The sequence below is a fragment of the Pollachius pollachius genome (assembly GCF_949987615.1).
Source record: "Pollachius pollachius genome assembly, chromosome: 3".
NCBI classification, from domain to species: domain Eukaryota; kingdom Metazoa; phylum Chordata; class Actinopteri; order Gadiformes; family Gadidae; genus Pollachius; species Pollachius pollachius.
In genome coordinates, this window is record NC_136936.1 from 14313669 (window position 1) to 14337521 (window position 23853).

Genomic DNA, 23853 nt, shown 5'->3' on the forward strand with positions numbered 1-23853 from the left:
GTTTCTATACGTTGTATTTGGATTTAAAAGTACCACAACTCTCCTGAGTCCTCTCAATATGGAATGTAGGGTATTGCCAACAAAAACTCCCATGATGCATTCTGATGTACAAGCTGTATTGATCTTAAGATAAAAGTATAAATCAACTGGACTGCAAGACTATTGTGTGCATGTTTTCACCTGCAAGGCTGCACTCAGCGCCGTGCAGTGACGGTGTGATTTTAGGAGGGTAAGCTTAGAATGTAAAGTGACCTGAAAGCCAGTGATGTCAGCTCCGCCATTCATGAAAAGCATGAATAATTAAGCAGCAAGCAGGCTCGGCAGAAGCAGAATGCAAAGTGGAAGCTGTCTCCCCTCCCTCCTCTCTGCACTATCTCTCTCCCTCTTGCCTGCCTTTCGGGTGCTTTTTTACATTCTGTGTTTCGATCGATTTCACAACAATTCCCCCTTCTTCTTCATCACCACCATGGTCATCATCTTCATCAGCCTGCCCAACATGAAATTCCGCCCTGTACAACACAACAGGGGAAGGGAGGGGGGTGGGTTTAGGGGGGGGTGGTTTGATCGCGCGAGATCCGTCTCCGCGCCTTGTGGATACTAGGGTATGCAGCGATGGTGGTGGATGTGAGAGCGGAGCAGGCTGGGAGAGCGACGGAGGAGGGGAGTGGGGAGGGAGAGGGACGCCGCTGCTGCTGCACGAGACGTGGCAGTCGTTCAGCCGCCGCTCAGCTAACCCGAGAAGACGGAGAGGATACAATAGAGTGACGGATACCAGCGGAGACAGCCTGATCGTTGTTGTGAATAGGCTCCCGCGCCCACCGCCCCTTCCGCCGCCGCGTCTGTTTGGGAGACACACACTTCTCCCTCTCTCTCTCTCTCTCTCTCGTTCTCTCTCTCCCTTTCTCTCTCTCTCTCATTCTCTCTCACGTGCAGACCCCATCTTTGTGCGGTGATTTCTGCCGTCTTCTTCTTTTCTTTTCTTTCCCTGCCCTCTTCATCCTCCTGGAATGCTCCGGAACTCCTCTGTACCTACTGCCCTGCATCCCTCATTCCTGTGTCTTTCCCTCTTCCCCCTCCTCCTCCCCCTGCTTCTCCTCCTCTTCCCCGTGGCGCTCTGCCTATTCCCCAGCCTTGGGTGTGCTTGCGGGGTGAATGAAGGCGTATGAGCAAGGGCTGGTCGTTGTGGAGCTGCTGTCTACATGGCGACTTGCAGGTCAGTCTTTTTTGAGGGGGCGGGGGGTTGGAGACAAATACTTCGGTCAGCGTGAATTGACCCCCCTCAGATTGACCCTCCATGCACACCGATTTGCAGGGAAATCGCCTCACACACAGACACAATTGTTTGTGTTGGAGTTTGTGTTTGAGGGGGTGGAGTTGGGGGAAAGGTGTGTGTGTGTAAGGGTGTAAGGGCTGTGGGGTGGGGTGGGGTTCTCTACAGTCCATCAGCACCTTTCCTAGGGCAGGTGGCGTTGTGGGCGGCGTAAGCTGGTTATTAGGAGATCAGAGCAGGCAGAGGGAAGATCAGTAGTCCTTAAGCCTCCTAAAGGAGATCTACCTGTGCCTCTCTCTCTCCGTCTCGGGCATTCTCTTTCTCCGTCTCTCTGTCGTCTCCCTTTCGTTCCTTCTTGAGAGGAAGCCTTTTCTTCTCCGGCCCGGCGTTCGTCTTGTCCCATTGAGAGGGAGAGAGAGACAGATAAAGACTGGGAGAGAGAGAAAGGGAGAGGGAGGGAGAGAGACAGATAAAAACTGGGAGAGAGAGAGAGGGAGAGAGAGATGATTCGTTGGATGAACAGCTCTCTTCGGGGGGCTCCCTGCGACGACATGGTGGTGCTGGAGTGCATGGCTTCGGCCGACGGGAGCTGCCGCTGTCTCGAGGGCTGCTACGGCGAGGTGTTGAAGGACTGGGTCTTTCACCTAGGGTACGGCAGTGTGTGTGAGTTTGCCTTGAAGTATGGGTGTGTGTGTGTGTGCGCGTTGTACTGTGTGTGTGTGTGTGTGTGTGTGTGCGTTGTACTGTGTGTGTGTGTGTGTGTGTGTGTCATTGAAGTGTCTGTGTGTGTGTGTGTGTGTGTGTGTGTGTGTGTGTGTGTGTGTGTGTGTGTGTGTGTGTGCGTGTCTTTGAAGCGCTAGGTGCGGCACACTCCATTACTAGGTTAGGACCAGAGCAGTTCGGTGTTTGTGTTTGTGTTGTTTCACTGCGTGTCAAGGGACTGTTAAATATATCAAACGCACTCTGGCTGACACACCAACTCTACCTCGGTTCGTGTAGACATGGGAAGAGGTGTTCATGCGCTTGGGGCGCGATGAGTGGGCGCGTGGGCGCACTCCCCTGCGTTTGTATTTCAGTGTTTGCAGGTTAGCATTGCTGCTGCTAGCATTGTTGCTACTGACATTGTTGCTGGCCATGGACTCGCTCTGACCCTGTCGCTCTGCCTGATTGTTGTTTTATTTGAGGGTCAGCAAAACGCGACAGTGAAAAAAACAACATTGCGGCTTGGAAAGACCCAGAACTCGGGGGGGGGGGGGGGGGTTTAGCAGTGTGTGTGAAGTGAGTCCTTTGGACAGTATGAGCTCAGTTGGATTTAGAGATTGAGAGCTTATTTGACACACACATGGTTGCAACACCAGTCGCACAAATAGAAAGAACTGTCTGTCAAGAGACTCTGAAGTGCGGATGAGTCCTGAATCCATAGACCTTTATACAGCCCTATAGTATATAGAGCTATATTTAAGTCTCAGGGCCATACTATAATAGTATTCACAGTAACACGCCACACCATAACAACTTTGATTTCTTGCAAGAGTTATGAGTTATAATAAATCAAAAGGAAGGATTGAGTTTTAAGAAAAAAAAGCATAACCCTGCCTGACAAATAGGACCTCTTAAGTCAACTTTATGTTACAAAGTTATTACGTTTATACCCCCTGTCTCCCTTTACAGTGTTAGCTACGGTAGTGGTTGAGGGCTGTACCTCCAAGCAGAGCTTTTCCCCTAATCACTCGCTGCTGTAAAGCCTAGTGGTGAAGGCACTTGACTCCGCCAATATAACTCCCATACCCTTGAAAAACGTTTTCTTTCAAAACCTTCCTGCTGCGGTTCCTCTGGATTTGTTGCTGTTTCTTAACCTTTTATTGTCTTGTGCGACCCCAGCGCCCCATCAGAAATGAATTCCTTCAAACGAATCACCATTATCATTTTGCGACATTATTAATATTGTGGTGGCCTGTGCTTTTAAATTGCAAGAAGCGGAGGCATACTTCTAATTTTTGTCTATCTTTATAAGTAAATAACAACCAAATTATTTTCCATCACAAATTGCTGTTTTGTAGGTATAACAAGGCTAAATCACAACCCACCCACCCGCCCCTTAGGGGGCTCCCAACCCCAGTGGGGAGTCACCTAACCGGGGAAGCTTTCATAAATACGGTGAGCGGTGAGTCACACGTATTTAACTAAACGTGTAGCAGCCATGATAAACTGCCACTTATCCAACCGCCGCCCCCACGGCATTTCCAGTTCAGAGAGCCCTTCTCAACAGCACAAAGGAGTATATTTAGTCGCAGACTGAATATTTAAAGCTCTCGCTCAGCCACTCACTCCGTCACTCACTCACTCACACACTGACTAACACACTATCTCACACACTCCCTGCTCACTTTTGCGACAGCGATATCCGAGCATGAAGCAGAGCATTGCCACTGGTTTGTTGATCTATTTGGAAGATGAACTGAGTAATATAAATCCTTTATTGTGCGATCATGTGTATCTCCAATACAATCATATAAATGCAAACAGAGCAACAGTTAATTGTGGTTATTAAGATAGTTTGAGTGGTTCTAATACCATTTTTCCCATTTTGAGTAAACTGTGGTTTAATTGTAAGAACCGGTTTATAGTGTTTTATTTAAAAAAGAAAAATGCCAATTCCTTTCGATATATCATTTAAAGCGAGCATATGGTGGGTTGCAATCTCCCATTCAACATAAAGTAATAACAATTACTCTGCATCAGTTTGATCACATAGACATTGATACATTATTTAAATAAATGTTCTTGGAAAAGCTGCCTTTGACTGCCTCGTTTAAAGATTAAAACCATCGTCTATTGTAAGAGTACAATCAATCCTCCTCTCTGTTAAGCATGGACATGACGTCCAGACACACGCTTGCTTACAGGCCGTGGAGTAATCACTCAACATAATCATTATGTGCACAGCGGTGTCACTTGTGTGTGTGCGTGTGTGTGTGTGTGTTTGTGCTGAATGCTACAGTAGTTCAGATGAGGGATGCGTGTTGCCATCGCTGGCCGTCGTGTCTCTGCCCCAGAGGGCCTGCAGGACAAACGGATACTGGTAACCATGGCGATGCTCAGTACGCTTAGGGGAAACGGTGGCACGTGTTGGCCGTGTGTACTGCTATCCGTGTTCAATGGTGGTTCTTATTCGTTCTGTTTTAAGTGATGTACCAGAAAGCATTGTGGTTCTAAGTGTTTGTGTGTGTGTGTGTGTGTGTGTGTGTGTGTGTGTGTGTGTGCGTGTGCGTGTGCGTGTGCGTGTGTGTGTGTGTGTGTGTATGTGTATGTTTATTGTTCAGTTCTCTGTATCTGTTTCATTAAGGTACAGTTAGAATAACAGTAGTGAACATAGATGTGTGCACATCATGCATACCAATGGATGAAGACCGACAACACTAGCACTTGACCAAGATGTGGTGTTGCTTACGGTGTGTGTGTGTGTGTGTGTGTGTGTGTGTGTGTGTGTGTGTGTGTGTGTGTGTGTGTGTGTGTGTGTGTGTGTGTGTGTGTGTGTGTGTGTGTTGAGTGATCACTCACTCAACTCGCTTGATTGGCTACCACGCGATGCTGGCCAACTGGACACTTTCTGGCAGCCAATCCTCAACCTGACCTTCGCAACATCATTGGACAGTGTATTGATTCCAGATCTATTGGTTTGCAACAATGAAGACTGTGATTCATTAGTTACCATTAACTAAAGTGTTTTGGAAAAGGGTTCACCAACTATTCCTGGACTGACATTCACAACCATTAAAATATCACATTCATGTATTTTCATCTTTCATGAGAAGAAGAAAACATTGTTCATTGGCTCTGTGCTATATTGGTTCCCATGGAAATGCCTATTTAATGGGAAGACAAGCTGTCCATGCATTAGAGTTATTTATGTCACTACAATGGTTTGTTGACAGCAATTGATCTGCACAATGACACATGGTTCCTCAACACTCTTGACCAGGAGTACTAACTAGAGTGTGGACCAGCTCGACTAACCAGACTGTTAACTAGGTCTACTAACCAGACTGTTGACCAGGCCTACTAACCAGACTGTTGACCAGGTCTGCTTACCAGACTGTTGACCAGGTCTGCTTACCAGACTGTTGACCAGGCCTACTAACCAGACTGTTGACTAACTCTACTAACCAGACTGTTGACCAGGTCTGCTTACCAGACTGTTGACCAGGCCTACTAACCAGACTGTTGACTAACTCTACTAACCAGACTGTTGACCAGGTCTGCTTACCAGACTGTTGACCAGGCCTACTAACCAGACTGTTGACCAGGTCTGCTTACCAGACTGTTGACCAGGTCTTCTAACCAGACTGTTGACTAACTCTACTAACCAGAAGGTTGACCATTTGTACTATCTATACTATCCATACTCAGGTTAGGATTTAGGCGGACTGGCATAATGTGAGTGTCCAATGAGCAACAATGTTTAAATACAGAATAAAAGGGTGGGATGAGCCTGAACCCTTGTTCCCCACACGCATGCACGCACACACACACACACACACACATACACACACACACACACACACACACACACACACACGCACATCTCACCTCACCTTCCCCATCTCCCCCAGATGTTGAGCAGCTGCATCATCTAAGGCCCCTCGTGCTGGTCAGATGGCCTCCGTCTTGGGGATGAAGGCAGGGCTTTGACACTAAGTGTGGCTGCTCAGTGGGGCAGGCGGGGATGAGGTCCCAGCCGTTGTCCTCTGAACCAGAGCGCTGTGATTGATGCTCGCTGACCGGTGGCCGATTGGCTGAGCATGACGTGAGGGAGGTGTTGTATAACGCCATGTGGAGTCGCCCAAGGTACCTGGTGAAGACTGACAGCCACCCAGATCCTGTAAACAGCCGCTTGTCCCTGCTGATCTAAGGCATATGGAAGGCATAAGGCTTCCTTAGCGCGTGTGTGTGCATGTCTGTGTCTGTGTGCACGTGCTTGCCTGCGTGTGTGTGTGTGTGTGTGTGTGTGTGTGTGTGTGTGTGTGTGTGTGTGTGTGTTTGTGTGTGTGCTTGAGTGATGTCTGTTGGGGTACTGATTCAGTATTGAAGATGAACCGATTCCACCCCTGGACTTAAATAATAGAGAATGTATTTATAAGTTCACTTTAAAATATCTTGAATGGCTTAAAACTAGATCCTGCCCAAATTGGTGCTTTGTTATTTGTGCTCAAGAGGCCACCAAGAGGATATGAGCAGCTTCCAGTTGCCACCCTACAAGGGATGATACAGCAGCAAAGGGCTCCTGACACATGGACATTTAATCCCTTTAGCTAGCCCAGGTTTCAGGCTTGCTGCTTCACCTTTAGAGCAATGCAGCATATCGGCACCAGAACAGATGTAGCTGACCCTTGGCAAAGCAGATTGTTGTTTTTTGGTCTATATTTCCTCCAAAACCACTTCACCTTAGCCCTAAATGTTTCCAAAAGAGAATCCCCGAAGCATTTTCACTTGTTTTTTATTGATTATCCTTCGTTGACACGCAAATAATGTTGAAAGTTACTTCCGGATTTGATCGTCCATTTGAGAGAAAGATAGACTTTCACACTAACAAAGAATAGACATATCATTTTCAACATTCAATGTTCCTAACGGCTTGTCTTTGTAAAGTGTATTCTTGAGTTCAACTTTGCTATCCCTCCAACTCAAAGACACACAGTGGGGTAATGTGTAGTCTTCGGGCCTTGCTCTCTATTTCTCTATATCTCTAAAGCTATCTATGTTTTGAATTCAATCCTTGTTCCAAATGGTCCAGTCTCACTTTAAACCACATCTCTCATTTACCCTCTTTCATTTAGGAAAAATGTAATTCAAACATGTGACGAATGAATCCATGTGAAGGCCAAGGCGATTTTGTTGGTGTGTGTGTGTGTTTCTTAATGCTATTGCTAGCAAGCGTTCTTGCTCATGCTGCGTCTTGCTCTACTTTATTTTTCACTGGCCTTATCTCTTGTTGTTGGTTAATCTTGGGCCGCTAGCTCTGTGCTTCGGTTAGCGCTCCAAGCCTATTAGGCCTCCAGTGATACAAACGTTTATTAGCTCTTCTTAAAGAGGCCGCTGAGAAGGCGATCTCTGTACGACAACTGTACATGCGGAGGTTCCCGTTGATCGATTTTACACACTCATTGGGAAATCTGAATTTGAACTCAAATGAATGATGATGATCATTATTAGTGATATGTAACGTGTGTGTGTTTGTGTGTGCGCACATGCGTGTGTGCTGTCAAGGCTCTGATATTCTTTGGTCAGTGTGTTTGCGCTAAAATTCCCTGCAGTCCCCCTTGACCTCGACAAGGAAAACAACTGTACGGAAAATAGATGGTGCAGTGAAGTAAATATATATTGATCTGTTACATATAGCAGAAGGGGAGCTATTTAGGTATTCAATTGATGAATCTCTCTCTCGCTCTAACCCTTGCTCTCTGTCACTCTCTGTCTCCCTCCCCCTGTCTCAATGTCTCTCTCTCTCGCTCTCTCTCTCTCTCTCTCTCTCTCTCCCTCAATCTTTTGCATCGGCCAGCACTGCCAGTAACTCTAACCGGAGCACGCCCGCCTGCTCGCCAGTCCTGCGAAAGCGGTCGAGGTCACCCACGCCACAGAGCCCGGAGGGTGAGAACATGGTGGAGAAAGGTTCGGACCACTCCTCCGACAAATCCCCCTCCACCCCCGAGCAGGTGGTCCAGAGGACCTACTCGCTGCAGTCTGCACGCAGCGGCGGCAAAAACTCCAAGGTGAGCGGACGCTTCTCAGTACACACCACAAACACCTCTGCTAACACCTAGCCGCTGTTGTTGTTGCTGTTGGTTGTGTACAGAAGTGTTATTGAACTGGCTGGATCATTCTGTGTCAGAGTTGAGGTATTGAGGTTTACGTGGGTTTCTGTTGCTAGCTGGAAACTGGGCTCTCGTTAAATAGTAACAGTGCTACAGTGCTTACAGAATGGTAATATATTGGATCATTTGAAAGCGTAGTAAGTATGACATAGCTTCATACAGCATGCCACTAGATAGTAATTTCACAGACTGGGACAGATTGAAATGTGTATGGCCAGCCAATCCTTTGTTTTAGGCTCATCAATAATAATTCAATATTTACAACTTAATCCCACCCCTCACTCATTAACCAACTACTGGTCACACACAACTAGTTATTTGAGACTGAACTTGAAAGTCTTTCCAAAAGATATGTTTTTTACACCTCAAAAGAGCAGACGATGAACATTATCTTGCTGTGACAGAATAACGAAGTGTGTTGTGATTGAAATTACTATGACATTGATGCAAATGATAAATTGAATGTGGATAGAAATGTAGAGCATTCTTAAAGTGACAGTGTAACCGCATGACGTCAGCAGCTCTGCGCTTTCCTTTGCCCATAAACTCCCATCTTGACTCTGTACGGCCCCAACACAATGTATAGGAGTTGCGACACTTGCGTTACTCTTGTCTTAGTACAGGCAGAGTTATACCCTTGCTTCCTCCCTTTGTTCATTCCATATTACTTGCTTTTGTTACGACCAAGCCATTCAAAGACTGTGTCAGGGCGGATCAAGACTCATTTTTAGTTTGTTTTTCTCCCTGGTAATTTCCATACTGAGATGAGGGTGTTAGTTAGTTTCATTAGTGAGCAGTTATTTTCACTGCCTCAGTGTGAATGTAGTTTTTACTGATTGATAGTCCCCATTCATTCCACCCTGTGTTTCACACACATATTTCATATTTTCTTTCATAAAATATCTTGAAAAAGCATGCTTAGATGCGTGTTGTACCACAATGGAGGGACGCAGCAGATGATTTAAATGCTAACTCATTCAGTCTTCTTAACGTGAGCTGAACATTAGCAGTCTATGACAACAGAAGATCAAAGGCACAACACTACAAATGTTAAAACAGTCTAAAATTAACACTCTGCTTCATATCATCAGTGTGGAGCAGTTTCAAGAATTAATTTAGATTGAGTCTGAGAGCTACACCACATGTTAAGTCGTCCTTGGCAGTGAATACATTTCTGCTTCCATTTGGACACAGTGGGCGATCAGAGATAACCATCGTGTGCAAGTGACCGTCCATGCATAGAGGATGGCAGCCTATTACGCCGTTCCTCTCACCGGACGTATCTAAATCCAATCCAAGCTGCCTGCTCAAAATGATAAATAATTAGCTGCAATGTTTCCCCAAATCGGAACTAGCCTCTATAGATTCGATTGTCCACCTTTTTTTAGGATGTGAAAATCATTTTATGAAAGCCCTCCCTTCCATCTCATCTATATATCTGTGCATATATTTGTGTTCTTCATTTGCCATGATACAGAGTGCACAGCTTCTCTAAACACTTCCATTGCTGCTGCTACTGTGTTCCATATGAAAATGTCTGCGATCGTATGATCGATGATAATGTGTTCGACTCTTTATTTCACTCTTTCTCGTTTCGGTAACCTCTGCTGTATATACTCTTGCCTTTGTTTTTCTGTTCTGTTCCTGTTGTTGTTTTTGTGTTTTCTTTTTTCTCTCTCTGATTGGTTTCTTGTTTTCTTCTCCTGGTCGCATGCTAGTCTCACAAGCGACTTTCCAAAGTAAGCATTACTCTTTATTTCTGTTCTTGGACTTCTATCTATCCTGCCTTCCCTCGTGCTCCCCGGCTCTATCTCTCTCTCTCTCTCTCTCGCTCTCTCTCTCTCTCTCTCTTTCTCTCTCTCTCTCCCTCCCTCTCTCTCTCCCCCCTCTCTCTCCCTCCCTCTCCCTCTCTCTCTCTCTCCCTCCCTCTCTCTCTCTCTTCCCCTCTTTCTCTCTTTCCCTCTCTCTTGTCTCGTGAGCTGCTCTGTGCCGATGTCTTCGTACCCCAGCCCGTCATCGTGATGCCCCCCCCACAACCCTATATCACCACCCCACTCCTCTCACCCTCTCTTTGGCTCCGTCATCACCTGCACCCCTCCCCAACCTTGATCACTGATCCCTCCATCCTTCCTTCCTCCATCTTTGTCTCAAGGGCTTTTCCTGCAACCTAAACACCAAGCAACAGCCTAGATACCCAATCATTACTCTCCTCCTCCCTCCCTCTCCCATCCACTTGTTCAATGCTAGTTTCCCTCAGAGAAAGTTGGAAGTAGTAGCACATGGCACTTCTCTTGCACGCTGTGCAGTGGTGGGTGTGGAGGCAGCAGAACTTATTTTGCATTCCCTCTGTTTGGGCCCGAGTCCAACATCCTCTCCTCTGTCAATCTCCATCTCTGCTTGACGTGTTCCCATGATAATCTGTTTTGTGTTGGTACCTTTGCTTGATATCAGCCCATTAATTGGTTTGTAGTATTTGGCTGCGATTGGGGACTTACTGTCATAAGACCAGTCTGTACCTTGCTCCAGGAAAAGCACGTCCAAATCCTTATTCGTTAACATTAACAGTTTTCCACGTGACATTTCTTGGTTCATTTTTTTAACTTGCATTGAAAGCTACAATTTATCCAACGATGTAAGACTGTCATGCTTTATATAACATATCCTTTCTATTATATTCTTGTTGCATTTAATGTAATCCTTTTTTTCTTATTATCCATGTGACATTCTTTTTTGAGGAGAATATGAAACGACTCACTGTTGTTCACAAACACGACAGAAAGATACAGCTCATGTACTTATAGTACCATAAGGCTTATTGCACGTATTCAAATACACAAAAGCGACACAAATGATTCAGCTAAGCAGTGGACAGAAAGCGTGGCTCACTTTCCCACATCCTGGCTGATTACATCACCTCGGACCACAGTGTCCTCACTCCCCCTCTCCTCCCCCCGGATCTCCTCCTCGCAGTCTAACACGTGTTGTCAGCAGAGGTCATGTGACCCGTGTCGTCATCGCGTGAGGTTGCCCCCGGCAACGGGAGGTTTGTCACCCTAACCCTAATGCAGGCCCATTGAAAGAGCTCTGGCAGCCAAGGGGACACTGGGCTTCTTTCCAGGGAGGGACGGGTTAACCCAGGGTTCACTACCCGGGGTTCACTGCCTGGGGTTCACTGCACAGGGATCACTGCAGCCGTGTACAGTACACCCTTTACACTGTAAAGGGTGTACTGTACAGGGTTTACTGCACAACATTCACTGCAAAGGGTGAGGGTTAGTTGTGTCACTCACAAAAAACACAATGACACACACCAATTGTGTCATTGTGTGCAAATCCCACACCTGTATGTGGTACAAACGCAGCTTAGTGGATCTAAAAATCAAACCTCTTTTTCTTTTACATTCTTTCATTTTTATTTTTTTTTCTGTTTCTCTGACTCTCATTTCACCTTGCTCGCTTTGGTTAACTTTTCTTTTCCTTTTTTTCATTTTCCTTCCAGTATGACAGACTTAACCTGATTAAAGTAAGCATTTCCTTTTTCTTTTTTCTTTATTTCCTTCATTTCACCAATTGACCTTAATTTCTAAGCTCTCCTGTATCTTTCCCCCCCTTTAGCCTAGTTAAGTTGAGCCTGTATTATTCCCGTGAAGAGTGTGAAATACTTTTAAAATGTCTAGTAATAGTCATTAAATAACTGGAAAATTACAGTTTCTTAAACATTTAATAGAACATTCTAGTAGAATAATAAGAAGTAGAATTGATAGCTACTGACCAGTTTAGTACACACCATTTGTTTTGGGATCAAATTAATACCTTGTTATTTCAGTATTGTCAATTTGAGACATGGACGTGCTTCTATGTTTGAATAGCAAGTGAAATGTTCACCTTTAGTTTGCCTTGGTTGTCTAAAGGCTCTCTCTCTCTCTCTCTCTCTCTCTCTCTCTCTCTCTCTCTCTCATACCCCCTCTGTCTCTCTCATGTCCACTCTTTAAGACTAGTCATTGACCTTCTAAATCTCTCATCCTTCATATTAAAGGGTAAACCTTAAACTGCATTAGCCATTAGGATCATAAAATAATCATGAACTCATTAAACTTCCTCTAGTACCCCGGTTACACGCACATTGAGACACACACACACACACACACACACACACACACACACACACACACACACACACACACACACACACACACACACACACACACCGAGGGTAGCCTCAGCGTAAATCCTGCACTGTGTCTCCTTCACCTTCAGATCAGATTAGCCCACATTAGACGAGATTTCCCGCCAGAGCCCTGGGTTCTGTCTAGGTCCGCATCAAACAAACATGCATGGTTGCAGCAGAACCAAATAAGAGGAACAGGAACATGGACCCAAAGCGACGTGGCCATGTCTCTACTAAATGGATTAAGTCTTCCTCGCGAGGGACTTGTGAAGCTGTGAAAGTTAGGCGTTTGTCATGCAAGTCAATCGAAGTGCCTCACTAGATTCTTCAAATTAATTTGTGGTTTGACAAATCTATTGAAGCGCTTCCTTGGAGGAATTGCAATCAATTATCACTCATTAATCATCTGTTTATGTTTTAAACCACACTATAGTACACATATGGAGGTGTGCTTGAGGCGAGACTAAAGCTACAGGAAGTAAGATCAGCTTTCTCTTAAAGGGATACTTGATGTTCTGCAGTAAACAAGCACTGGGTATTAGGCATTTATTTGGTGGTGTTTTTTTCTTGTTGCTTTGATGATTTCCTTTTCTTTTACTTTACTCCTTGTCTCACCTCCTGGATGAATCCCCTGCATGTCCTCTCAAAGCATTCTTATACCATTGTACTCTGTGGTTGTGGCCTGGCCACAGTGGTACAGTACATGAGTCCACCTGGTTGCGGAGTCTTAAGCCTCATGTCTATGATAAGTGTCTGCGTCAGCTCCAGAGCTCGGCTGGGCATTCAGGGCTGCCTGTCTTGGCACTAGGCCGGGCTGAATCAGCAATGCAGGCAGCTGATCGGCGGGCTCATGACGTCATTGATTTACTTATTTAGCCTAGCAGGCAAACAATTGGTTTATCTTCTATTCTCTAATGATGTTTGATTTTTTTTAATGTAATTATTGATCAATTTTCTTTTTTTTTGGCACCACACCATCAGATTGGAATGTGATTGGTTGGTGCCGAGCGTCAAAGTTGAAAATATTTCAACTCCTGACGAAACTAAAATTGTAAATTGTAGGACGCGCTCTGTTGAGCTTGGCGCTCCTCTCGTAGGGATTGAATGGCAGGGCTGAGCCTGTGCTCTTTCTGAACTTTTCATGGACATGGGGATTTGATTTGTCATCATACGTTTTGTAAATTTACCAAAATACTGCTGCCCTCTGCTGGTAAAAATACATATGACAGTAGAGCCCTTCTGCAGATGGATATGGAGAAATATGTTTTTATATAACAAATATATACATGTGTTATTGTACAGCATGAATGCATTTCTTAGGACAAAGGATAACGCAAATGCAATTCATTTTTATAAACTCATATCCCTCAGCTTGTATAAAAAATACGAAGACCTTTCAGGGGTTAAATTAACCGAAAAGGATCAAACTTTAATTTATGAATATGTTGTTTTTGTTGCTGTTTGTATCAAATGCTGTGACGATAAAAAGCAGGGGCGGTCCACTGCTTGAAACAAGGTTACCAGGACAGGTGTAGATATTATTTATTTTTTCTTTCCTAAAGCAGCGTTTATACTCTTCCCTTGGTATCCCCCGCAGTGTTTCTGCCTGTTGAGAATGTGACATTTGGACCTTCGCACCTGCTATAAATAAAGCACTTATTCAGTCCAGTTATCACCCTCTCTGAGGTGTGTGGCGATCCTTCACGTTTGCTGTGTGAACCCCGTACTGACTTCCACATGTGCTCTCTCCCATCTTCTCTCTCTTTACTGCCCTTTCTCTCTGTTCCATCATACTCCCGACAGAAGAGCCAAAGCTGGTATAATGTAAGTAAACAAGTTATTTTTTATCTTTGCAATCAATCATTGTGTTTGCCTGTTTGCGTGTGTGTGTGTGCGTGTGTGCCTTCTTTTCTTCTTCTGATATGTGTAGGTCAGTTTGTGTGTGTGTGTGTGTGTGTGTGTGTGTGTGTGTGTGTGTGTGTGTGTGTGTGTGCATGTTTGTGATATCTCTAGTGTTCCTTTGTGCTTTTTTTGAGCTATTCTCGGAGTGGTGTCCTTAGCATGAAAGGTCCCTGACCTAGACTGACTCATGCCTCCACCACACCAGCCCAGGCACTAGTGTGAGCCACTGGTCAATCAAGGCCTGTAGACTCAGCAACAGGTAGCCTCGGGAGCAGAGACATGGAAGATATAGGATAGATACTGACCTGAGAGTTTTCAAAATCAACAAAGTGCTGTCGAAAGTTCATCGCACATGTATTCATGCATATGGTCCTGCATAAGGATATAAATACATCAGCCATTATATGTATGACCTCTAGAGGGCGTGATAACTTTGCCCTCTGTCCATAGAACCAGAAGTGGGGTCAATGTTGATATGTAAAACCCACGGGGTATTTCTCCTGTATGATTTGGTCTGTGATAATCCCTTTTTTCCCTGTGTTGTGTGCGGTTTTATGATTTCCTTATTTTTTATCATATATGCCCTGTGTCTGTACACCTTTCCCCTCCTCTCTTCCCAGCATGAAAGACAACACATCCTCAGAGTAAGCATGACTTTGTCTCTCTCCCTCGCTCGCTCTCCCTCTCTCTTTAGGGAGAGAGCAGTAGGGCGCCCCCTAATGGCACCCGTCTCACGTCTTAATACAGTGACCTCCGACCAGCCTGGTTTCCACCTGTAGGCCTTGTCACAGCTCCCAGTGACAGATGTGCCAGACGCCCACTACGATCATTAAAGGCCTCCTGTTTTTCCACCAGGTCCGAGCTTGATCAGCCATTACAAGCCATTTAAAAAAGCTGCCTTTTCCTGTGCCTAAGTGCCAACACAAGTGAGAGAGTCCATCTAGATGTATGATGATTAGCTAAGCAACATTTGCTATAGTTAGGTTATACGGTTAGACTTTTTGAGTCGAACCTAGACTGATCCATCCAGCATACGGTGAACCCTCCCACTTTGGAAGTCACTTAAACACAGAGAAGGGCACATTTTGAAAGGGCTTGTAATGGCTAATCACACTCACACCTGGTGGTAAAATAGGGGTCCTTTTAATGGTCTCTCCCCCTTCATGGTCAATGGTCATTGAGGACTTGTGGTTATGCAACAGGTGAAAGCTGGGCCCTCTGTGTAGGTCACTGGATTACAGGAACACGCCACCCAGAAATAACGTAACAACCACACTCATCTTACAGCCTGAAGGCAGACGTTGCTCCAGTCCAAACCTTTTTGTAAGAATAGTACTGAGGTGTCCAAGGCCAGTGGTGACTTTAGGTATACCACTAAAATGTCATCAAGACCTTATGCACGCCGCCTCATACTCAAACAATATACCATCGTGAAATACACATGCAAGGCCTGAGAAAACTATAGAATGGAAAACATATGATGGTAAGCGACACTCTTTTTTAATTAGTAACAATCCATAATACTATATTTATGGACCAATATTTATATGTTATTTTTTCTATCATTGGAAATGTGTCTAATTCTACAATATAATACATCAAACAACCTGCACTACCCTCAAGTACCACTAGGGGCAACACAGGTTGAAAACCGGTACAATGGATCTGAGAGTCATGGATAAGCTTTCAATATTTTTGGTGGCATGTTTCTTAAAACCGACTAATCTAAGCAACGATCACCAGCGCCTCCCAGTGAGCCGTGGGTGTCCTGGGAGAACGCGGCATGGTGCGTCCGGTAGTGCATGCTTCCCTCCACCAGAGGAGGGTGTGGGAAGGCTTTAATGGTTGAGTGCATGTGGAGGCCTCAGTTTCCGGGTAATGGCATACATATGCACTATACAGTACTACCCTTCATGGGGGTCGTTGATTTAAAAGGGAGGGAACAGGAGAAGGTTTGAGCAGTGTTGAAAGAGTCTGAGGGTTTTACAAACTCGTGGAAACAGTCCTTTAAATAGTCTGTCTATATATACAAAATGTATGTGACATGCTTTGAATACATAACATTTTTAAATACACTAAGTATATGTACTAACTAAACACTTAATAGACACAATGCAAACCAAGTGGAAGGTATACACAACAAGCATTTCTTGTTTTTTTAATTCTATCTTCATTGATTTATATTTTCTATATATTTCGTCCCACAACAGAGAAAGGATTTGGAAGATGCTAAAATGCATGATTATTATATTTTATTTGTAATATTCCAAAATAATAGTAAACATAAATGATGAAAAATAATGACATCAGTATCGGAAAGATGTTTTTTGTTCTGTATATCTTCCACACTTATAATTAACTGTAACAGCTAATGCATGCACACTCCTATTTTAAATATTTTTATGGACTGCGACAGACAGTGTGTGTGTGTGTGTGTGTGTGTGTGTGTGTGTGTGTGTGTGTGTGTGTGTGTGTGTGTGTGTGTGTGTGCGTGTGTGTGTGTGTATCTGTGCATGTTTTTGCCTTGTGTAAGGGAATGCATGTGTGCATCTCTGCATGGCGATGATGACCTCCCATGGCACAGAGTGCTCTGTGATGACAAGCCTACCGTCCTATTGAGCTCTGAGCCTGACAGAGAGACACATGCTGTCCAAACACCATGCTGCTTTTTTTGTTTAGTGAAAGTCTTGACGGTAGGGTGACCATATCCCAAAAAAACTAACGTGGGACAAAGAGTATGTTGGTTTTGGACAATGTCGCACACATTACCGATAACAAATGAATATGTCGTTCAAACTTGAAAAAAAAACATATAAATATCTATAATTTATATGCTGTGCTATCCCACATTAGACCATGCAACTGCTAGCTCTAGTTGACGGTGTCTTCTGGATAATGGTTAACCATTTTTTTACCATTGAGTATTTTTTTCGCAATCAATTTTTTAATCTTTTATTGCTATCTGTTAATCGTTAACTGTTAATGTTAGGATAGATATGGATTACATTGCGGGTGTAGCATATGATGCGAAATCTATTATTTTAAAATATGCAATGTTTATCTTCTGGTGGCCTGCCCAACCACTCAAACATCAGCAACGATGAACAAACCCAAGGACTAGATCAATGAATCAAACGCATACCTCGCCTGCCTGTCGACCAACCCAAGGAATCCACTGGGACAGAATGACTTCATTGTCGCTCTGACCAAACCCTGTACACCAGGCACATAAACGCTCAACCACATGCTCTACGATTACCAGAGAACACACACTTAGACCCATAAAACGATGTTATAACCTCACCTTAGTGTACAGTACCAGTCTCCACCATCTCTTGCTGTTTGCCAATCCAGTTAATGGTTAACAATCTCCCCACACGTGATCTAATTTGCAAATGGTCACATCCAACATTGCAATAACTGTCATGCAACATCAAGGAGGTTAGTCATCGTTACACTTCCATTTCCTGATTCTACTGAGAACAATGATTCAGTTAGTGATGATAGGCATTGAGTCTGCAGTATTTATGGAATTGTTAATCTTATGGATCTTATTTTTGTTGGCCCTAATGCATTCTATACAACGTGCATTTTACCTTACTGAGGACTGCTTTTGAGCATTTTCTCCTGGGTGTCTTAGCGGCTTCGTTGCTGACCTGGACTCATTTGAGTCACACAGCAGAGGAAAGAAAACAACTCCTTGTTGTATTTCAGAAAGCTGAACAGCTGTAGGACAGATGTATGAGTGTAAACACTGCAAGAAAGGACCAGTAAACACCTAGTGTTAGCCTTCATTGACCCCGCGGGCCTCTTTATAGTGTAATGTTCTTTAGACACATGTATCCAAACTGTGGTTTTATCCGCCTTTTAGAGCAGCTATCAGAGTGTAAACAAGTGTTGAGTGTGAATCATCCTACTGGAGGGAGAGGGTCAGAGAGGGGGATAGCCCAAACAAGTGGGAAGGGGGGGAGGGGCCTAGGGGCATTGATAGCAGCAAGGCTACGGGACTATTTAACATGGGGACTCGTAAGCAGCAGCACAGCCTTCCCTCCTTTCTCCATCACCACTTGGGAGCGGAGCAGCTACCAGCGGAGATTTGTGTGATCTGTAGCTTCATCAGCCTGCTGTTTGAGTCCAGGCCTGTGTGGTCCCAGTCGAGATTAATTCCCTTGTGTTGCACGGTTCGGGGCGTCTGGAGGTTTGGCCTCACTGCCGTCCCCGTAACTCACGCGGTCACCGGACAGAGGTCACACTGTTACCTCCTGAACACGGGGGCTCTCCTCTTCATCTCATCAAGCAGCTGCCCCCGCCCGGTCTACACCGACTTTTTTAAGTTCCATTTTTATTCCTCTCTTTTAAAATAGCCGTTCATTCCAGTCAAGTTTGTTTTTACTTTTTCGGCTGTCTTCACCCCGGCTGGATTGGGATCTTGGCCTTCTGGGACCCAACGGGGTCCTCTACAAGCACCCATCTGTGAGCCTTCTAGTCGTGGACCGCATCGCTCACACACACTGGCAGGAGAAGTGTGGTGTGTAGGGGAGGGGAGAAGAGCAACGGACCACACCGCCACAATAATAAAGGACTTGTGGACCTGGGGTTACTAGAGGGCAACGGCTGAGACTCCACTCCCTGCGAGCGTGTGTGACGGAGGGAGGGAGAGAGAGGGAGAGAGAGAGAGAGAGAGAGAGAGAGAGAGAGAGAGAGACGAGGATCATGTGGCAGCAGTCAGCTGGGTGCTGTGTTTAATGCTGAAGAGGAACAGCACCCGCACACAAAAAAACAACAACCCAAACAAACACACTAACCGCCCTCCTTGACGAGACATCAACACTCCTCTTCTAGCTGTACTGACCTGTGAAGCAGTCTTTGGGGAAAGCTACATACATAGAGATATAGATATATAGACCATCTCTATATATAGATGTAGGTATAGGGTCACCCTGAGCCTGTGTTTGGTCTGGATTCTGCGCGAGGACCACCATGGACCTGAGTGAAGTTGCTCTGTCGGACTGGGAGATGGTGCTGGAGCTGGACGAGGCCCTGGCCGGCTGGGTCCACCAGGGCCCAGCCAGGGGGGAGTGGGGCTGGGAGTGGGGCTGGGCCGCCTCCGACCTCCAGGACCCCGACTGGGACACGGAGGACCTGCCCGCCGTAAGTGATGCCTCTCTGGATGGGAAAGGCCCCCGAGACACAAGGGGAACCGAGAGGTGGAGAGTTGTTTTTGCAGAGAAATAACGTACATTAAGTGGATTTAAGGAAAGGATTGCTCAGTGTGTGTATCATGGTTAGTGTAGGTCTGCAGCTGCCTCCTTGTACAGGGTCTCTACAGTAAACAACTGACGAGGTATGTCCACTCACGGCTCTATGAACTCTTCCTGAGCCTATGTTGTATTTCTGTATGGAGGGAGCCATGTGTGACTGACAGAAACACAAGCCAGTCTTTCTGAGGTTGCTGTTGGGGAACAAAGGAGCAGTCGTTTTTATTTGTTTACTTTATTGCCTAGCGCTGGTTCCGAGAAAATGCTTCTGTCAATATTTCTCCTCATTTGTCTTGAGAATGCAACCTCCCTTCTATCCCGGTATATTATATGAGGATCTCCTAAACCTTCGTCCCGCCGGTCTAGTGGTCATTCTATCTCTGTCAGACTATTTTTTGCTCAACTGTCTCCCAAAGCAAAGCTGAATAGATTTATTTCTCTTGTAAAAGGAGCTCCTCTTCGCTGCTGACTGTACTGCCAGGTCTTCGTTCCTCATAGCTGTCCTCTTGAAGAATCTGACCCTGACACCTCGAGTCCTTATACCACTCAAACTCACAAACAGGGGGACAAAAAAACAATAGCAACAGCAACTGCAACGCATCAAACCTCCGCCTTTGATCAGATATGACCCAGCTACACAATACGCTTCCAATACTCCTCCAAAAAAAAGACCTGTTGTATTTCCCCACAGATATTCTTGGTATGAGAGAAGCTTGGAATGATGTTTGTGGTTTCGATGAACAAAGGCGTCTTTCTTTTGCCTCACGGGGAGAATCGTAGTGCGATGTGGCACCGACTGGGGGGAAGGGGGGGCGGGATGCGACTTGCCATCAGAAAAGTGCTTGGCGCCAGAACCGCATGTTTGGTTGACTGACCCACTTAGGCAAATGTGTGTTTATATACTTCTTTAGGGAAGCTTTGCTTGGCATCGCTCGGGTGCACCAAACAGTTGGATGCTGAAACACAAAATTGTGCACTTTTGCATGCCCCACACAGACACACACACACAAAAATATGATAGCCCACATCCATTCTCAACAGTGTTTGTCAAAACCTCCTCCGTTTTATTGTAGATAACAATGGCGTCCGTGTTGAGGTTTTCACAAACCGCTCACAACGGATAAGTGAGTGAGTGTGTTTGTGTGTGTGTGTGTGTGTGTGTGTGTGTGTGTGTGCGTGTGTGTGTGTGCGCGTGTGTGTGTGTGTGTGTGTGTGTGTGTGCGCGCGTGCGTGTGTGAGTGACGGAATGCGAATACCAAATGAGCACGGTCTGTTTTCATGGGGGGGGGGGGGGTTCTATGTAAAGAGTATGCATGAATGCACAAACACCTGTTTCTGTTGTTGTTTTGTTGGCTCTAGGTCCTCAGTCCAACGTACAAGCAGCGCAATGAGGACTTCAGGAAGCTCTTCAAACAGCTGCCTGACACGGAGAGACTCATCGTGGGTATGTGGATACACTCTCGAGCCGTGCGGTGGATAGTTGTGGGCCTGCATGCTAGCAGGCTTAGGCTAACCCGCTAGCTGTAGTCTGCTAGTAGCAATCTGTTAATAACGTCACAGTGTGTAAGCAGGCTGAACTGGCATTTTTTTTCTCCAATGGGTCAGTTTAATTTCAGTCAAAGCCTTCTTTTCACGAGGGAAAAGTCTCCTACGGGTCAAAAATCAGGGCTGGGCTCTGGACTGCCCTAGGAGAGATCAGTTGGGTCTTTTCTACGCATGCTGTTATTCATTCATATCATTAACTAGCGTTTTCACAAAGGTATGTCTCCATCGATCCACCCCGAGACCTCTTTGTACCAGTTCGATAGGGCAGCTCCCCACAGACTCACTGTTACCTGTAGCTATCATGGAGCATAATGAGTAAACCAGTGGGGGGACACCACCCTGTGTACACATCAGTGGCCCCCATTGTCCTCATAAGAGGGACGGTGTATTTTATAAACTCACCACTTCAATGTACACGGAAATCCAGGTTTCTGAAGAACCGGGGATCCGTAGCCATTCTTCATGGATCGTTGCGATGTCTTCTGTGTTTGTCCTGCAGACTACTCGTGTGCCCTGCAGCGGGACATCCTTCTGCAGGGACGCCTCTACCTCTCAGAGAACTGGATCTGTTTCTATAGCAACATCTTCCGCTGGGAAACGCTGGTATGCACCGACTTATGAACATTTCGTCATTGTTGTGTCAAATATATATATTGTGTTTACTATTTGTGCGTCATGTTGGTCGATTTACTTAATTTCATTGTGTGTGTGCGCGCGTGTGTGTGTGTTTGTGTGAATGTGTGTGTGTGTGTGTGTGTTGGTGTCTCTGTAGCTGACGGTGCGGCTAAAGGACATCTGTTCTATGACCAAGGAGAAGACAGCACGCCTCATTCCCAATGCAATCCAGCTCTGCACAGACACTGACAAGGTGAATGCCTACAAATAGCTCCATTTCCACTCTGCGTTCAGCGCCCTAGAGGCAAAAGGGAATGGTATTGGAAGATAATGTAATAATAATGTCAATATTATTTTAGTAGTATTTTCAATGTTTATGAATAGGTATATTGTGTTCTCATTCAGACGTGGACTGAAAGGTTAACTTTGATTCTCCTGCAGCACTTTTTCACCTCATTTGGAGCAAGGGACCGGACCTACATGATGATGTTCAGACTATGGCAGAATGCCCTGCTAGACAAGGTAAGCCTGCAGATCCCCCTTCCCGCTCATTTACATTTACATTTACATTAAGGGCATTTAGCAGACGCTTTTATCCAAAGCGACTTACAATAAGTACATTTGTCATAAGAAGTGAAACAATATATCGCTGTCGGTAAAAAGTAAAGATGTTCATAGAACCAAGTGCAAGTATTACAATCGCTAGGCTAACCCATTCCCTGTGTAAAGCAATGATAGCAGCTACTGTAGATGCTACACAATTAAGTACCTTGAATAAGTGCAATGTACAAGTGCCAGGACGTACAACATTCAATGGTGGCTCATGGTTGAGGTCATGCTATGCATTTTCTATTTATCTCCATTATTCAGAAATAAGAAAAAAATGTCATAAACCGCTTCACTTCAACTCCTTAAAACCTATTTGTATTTATTTTTTCTCATCACTTTATCTCTGAGGATTTGAATGGATTTGTGTGAATGGACAAATGACGAATATATAACCACAGGATTCTTTCCTGTCAAAATCTATTTGAGCAAAATGTGACGGAAAATCAATGAAAAAATATATATATTCTACTTGTAGTGCCTAGTATAATTATGTGAATCCATGATAACTTCAGTATTCCAGTGTTGCCTACCATCTTGTTCTTGCTTGATCTCACCCTCCTGTAGCCCCTGTGTCCAAAAGAACTCTGGCATTTTGTCCACCAGTGCTACGGCAACGAGTTGGGCCTGACCAGTGACGACGAAGACTATGTCCCCCCGGACGATGACTTCAACACCATGGGGTGAGTCCCGTCTCTACAGTTAGGTCAGGCGTTCACCACGTTCGCCGCAGGACGTTAGGCAAATTCTACCCAGTGATGACGGCTTATCCTTTGAAGGGGGAGCCACTTTGTTTGACCTTAACTTGTATCCAGTGATTGTCTGCTGAGGTTTACAGTGAAAGGAGCTCTGTATCCATTCATGCTAGCTGCACTGTTATTGACAACATTCTTAATAACAGTCCACATGTGAGTTCAAAAAAGCTCTCTCTGTGGGATTGTTCTATCGATAATTCAAAGAAATCGGGCCGTGTCCAAAACGTTGCTTTGTTGAAGAATGGATGAGCAGCTGAGTGTCTCCGTTTTGGCCGTCTCCCAAACTCTCTTCCTGCCACAGGTTCTGCGAGGAGATCCCCAACGAGGAGTCGGAGCTCAACAACGACAACTCCTCCAAGAGCAGTGCGGACGCCAGGCCGGACGGAAGCCCCCTACCCCCGCATAGGAAGCTGCTCCCCAACAGCAGCATGCTGTCCGGCACCAACGACCCCGGCATCACGGTGAGTCCACGGCCAAAGGTCCAAACACCAGCCCCATAATCATCTTGACTTTCTATTTAGTTCCACTTCCTATTCCGTCTGAGGTTCCCTCCGTCTGAGCCCTGTCAAACTGTGGGGCGGGGTGGTGTCCACCTCGACCAATCGCTAAGCAGATGCAGATTTTCTTCAAAACGTCTTCAATAGTAGAATTCATAACAATAAAGACACTTTAACACTAGAAGCATCGGCACCACTGAGCTACTTTTCAACCGACGCCTTCAATTTGATCCCTTTGAATGCTTTTGTTGTAGTGACAACAAGGCACCACTAGATGGTACAGTGTGCTTCACTGCTGCAAGCAGCTGAGGTCGACTCCTGTCTGCTTTTGACAGGCATTGGACAAATACAAATAAACTCAGCAT

General features: G+C 45.3%; 1 protein-coding gene across 2 annotated transcripts in view; it reads left to right on the forward strand.

Moving 5' to 3' along the window:
• gramd1bb (GRAM domain containing 1Bb) overlaps positions 1 to 23853 on the forward strand; it is a 62616-nt gene that overhangs the window by 27389 nt on the left and 11374 nt on the right. For both annotated transcript variants that reach the window (XM_079731298.1, XM_079731297.1), the window contains 8 exons: positions 7830 to 8040; positions 14114 to 14134; positions 20830 to 20914; positions 21515 to 21618; positions 21788 to 21883; positions 22072 to 22152; positions 22804 to 22919; positions 23293 to 23452. In XM_079731298.1, the coding sequence (XP_079587424.1) occupies positions 7927 to 8040; positions 14114 to 14134; positions 20830 to 20914; positions 21515 to 21618; positions 21788 to 21883; positions 22072 to 22152; positions 22804 to 22919; positions 23293 to 23452 (777 nt within the window). In that variant the 5' untranslated portion in view covers positions 7830 to 7926. The remainder of the gene's footprint in view (positions 1 to 7829; positions 8041 to 14113; positions 14135 to 20829; positions 20915 to 21514; positions 21619 to 21787; positions 21884 to 22071; positions 22153 to 22803; positions 22920 to 23292; positions 23453 to 23853) is intronic.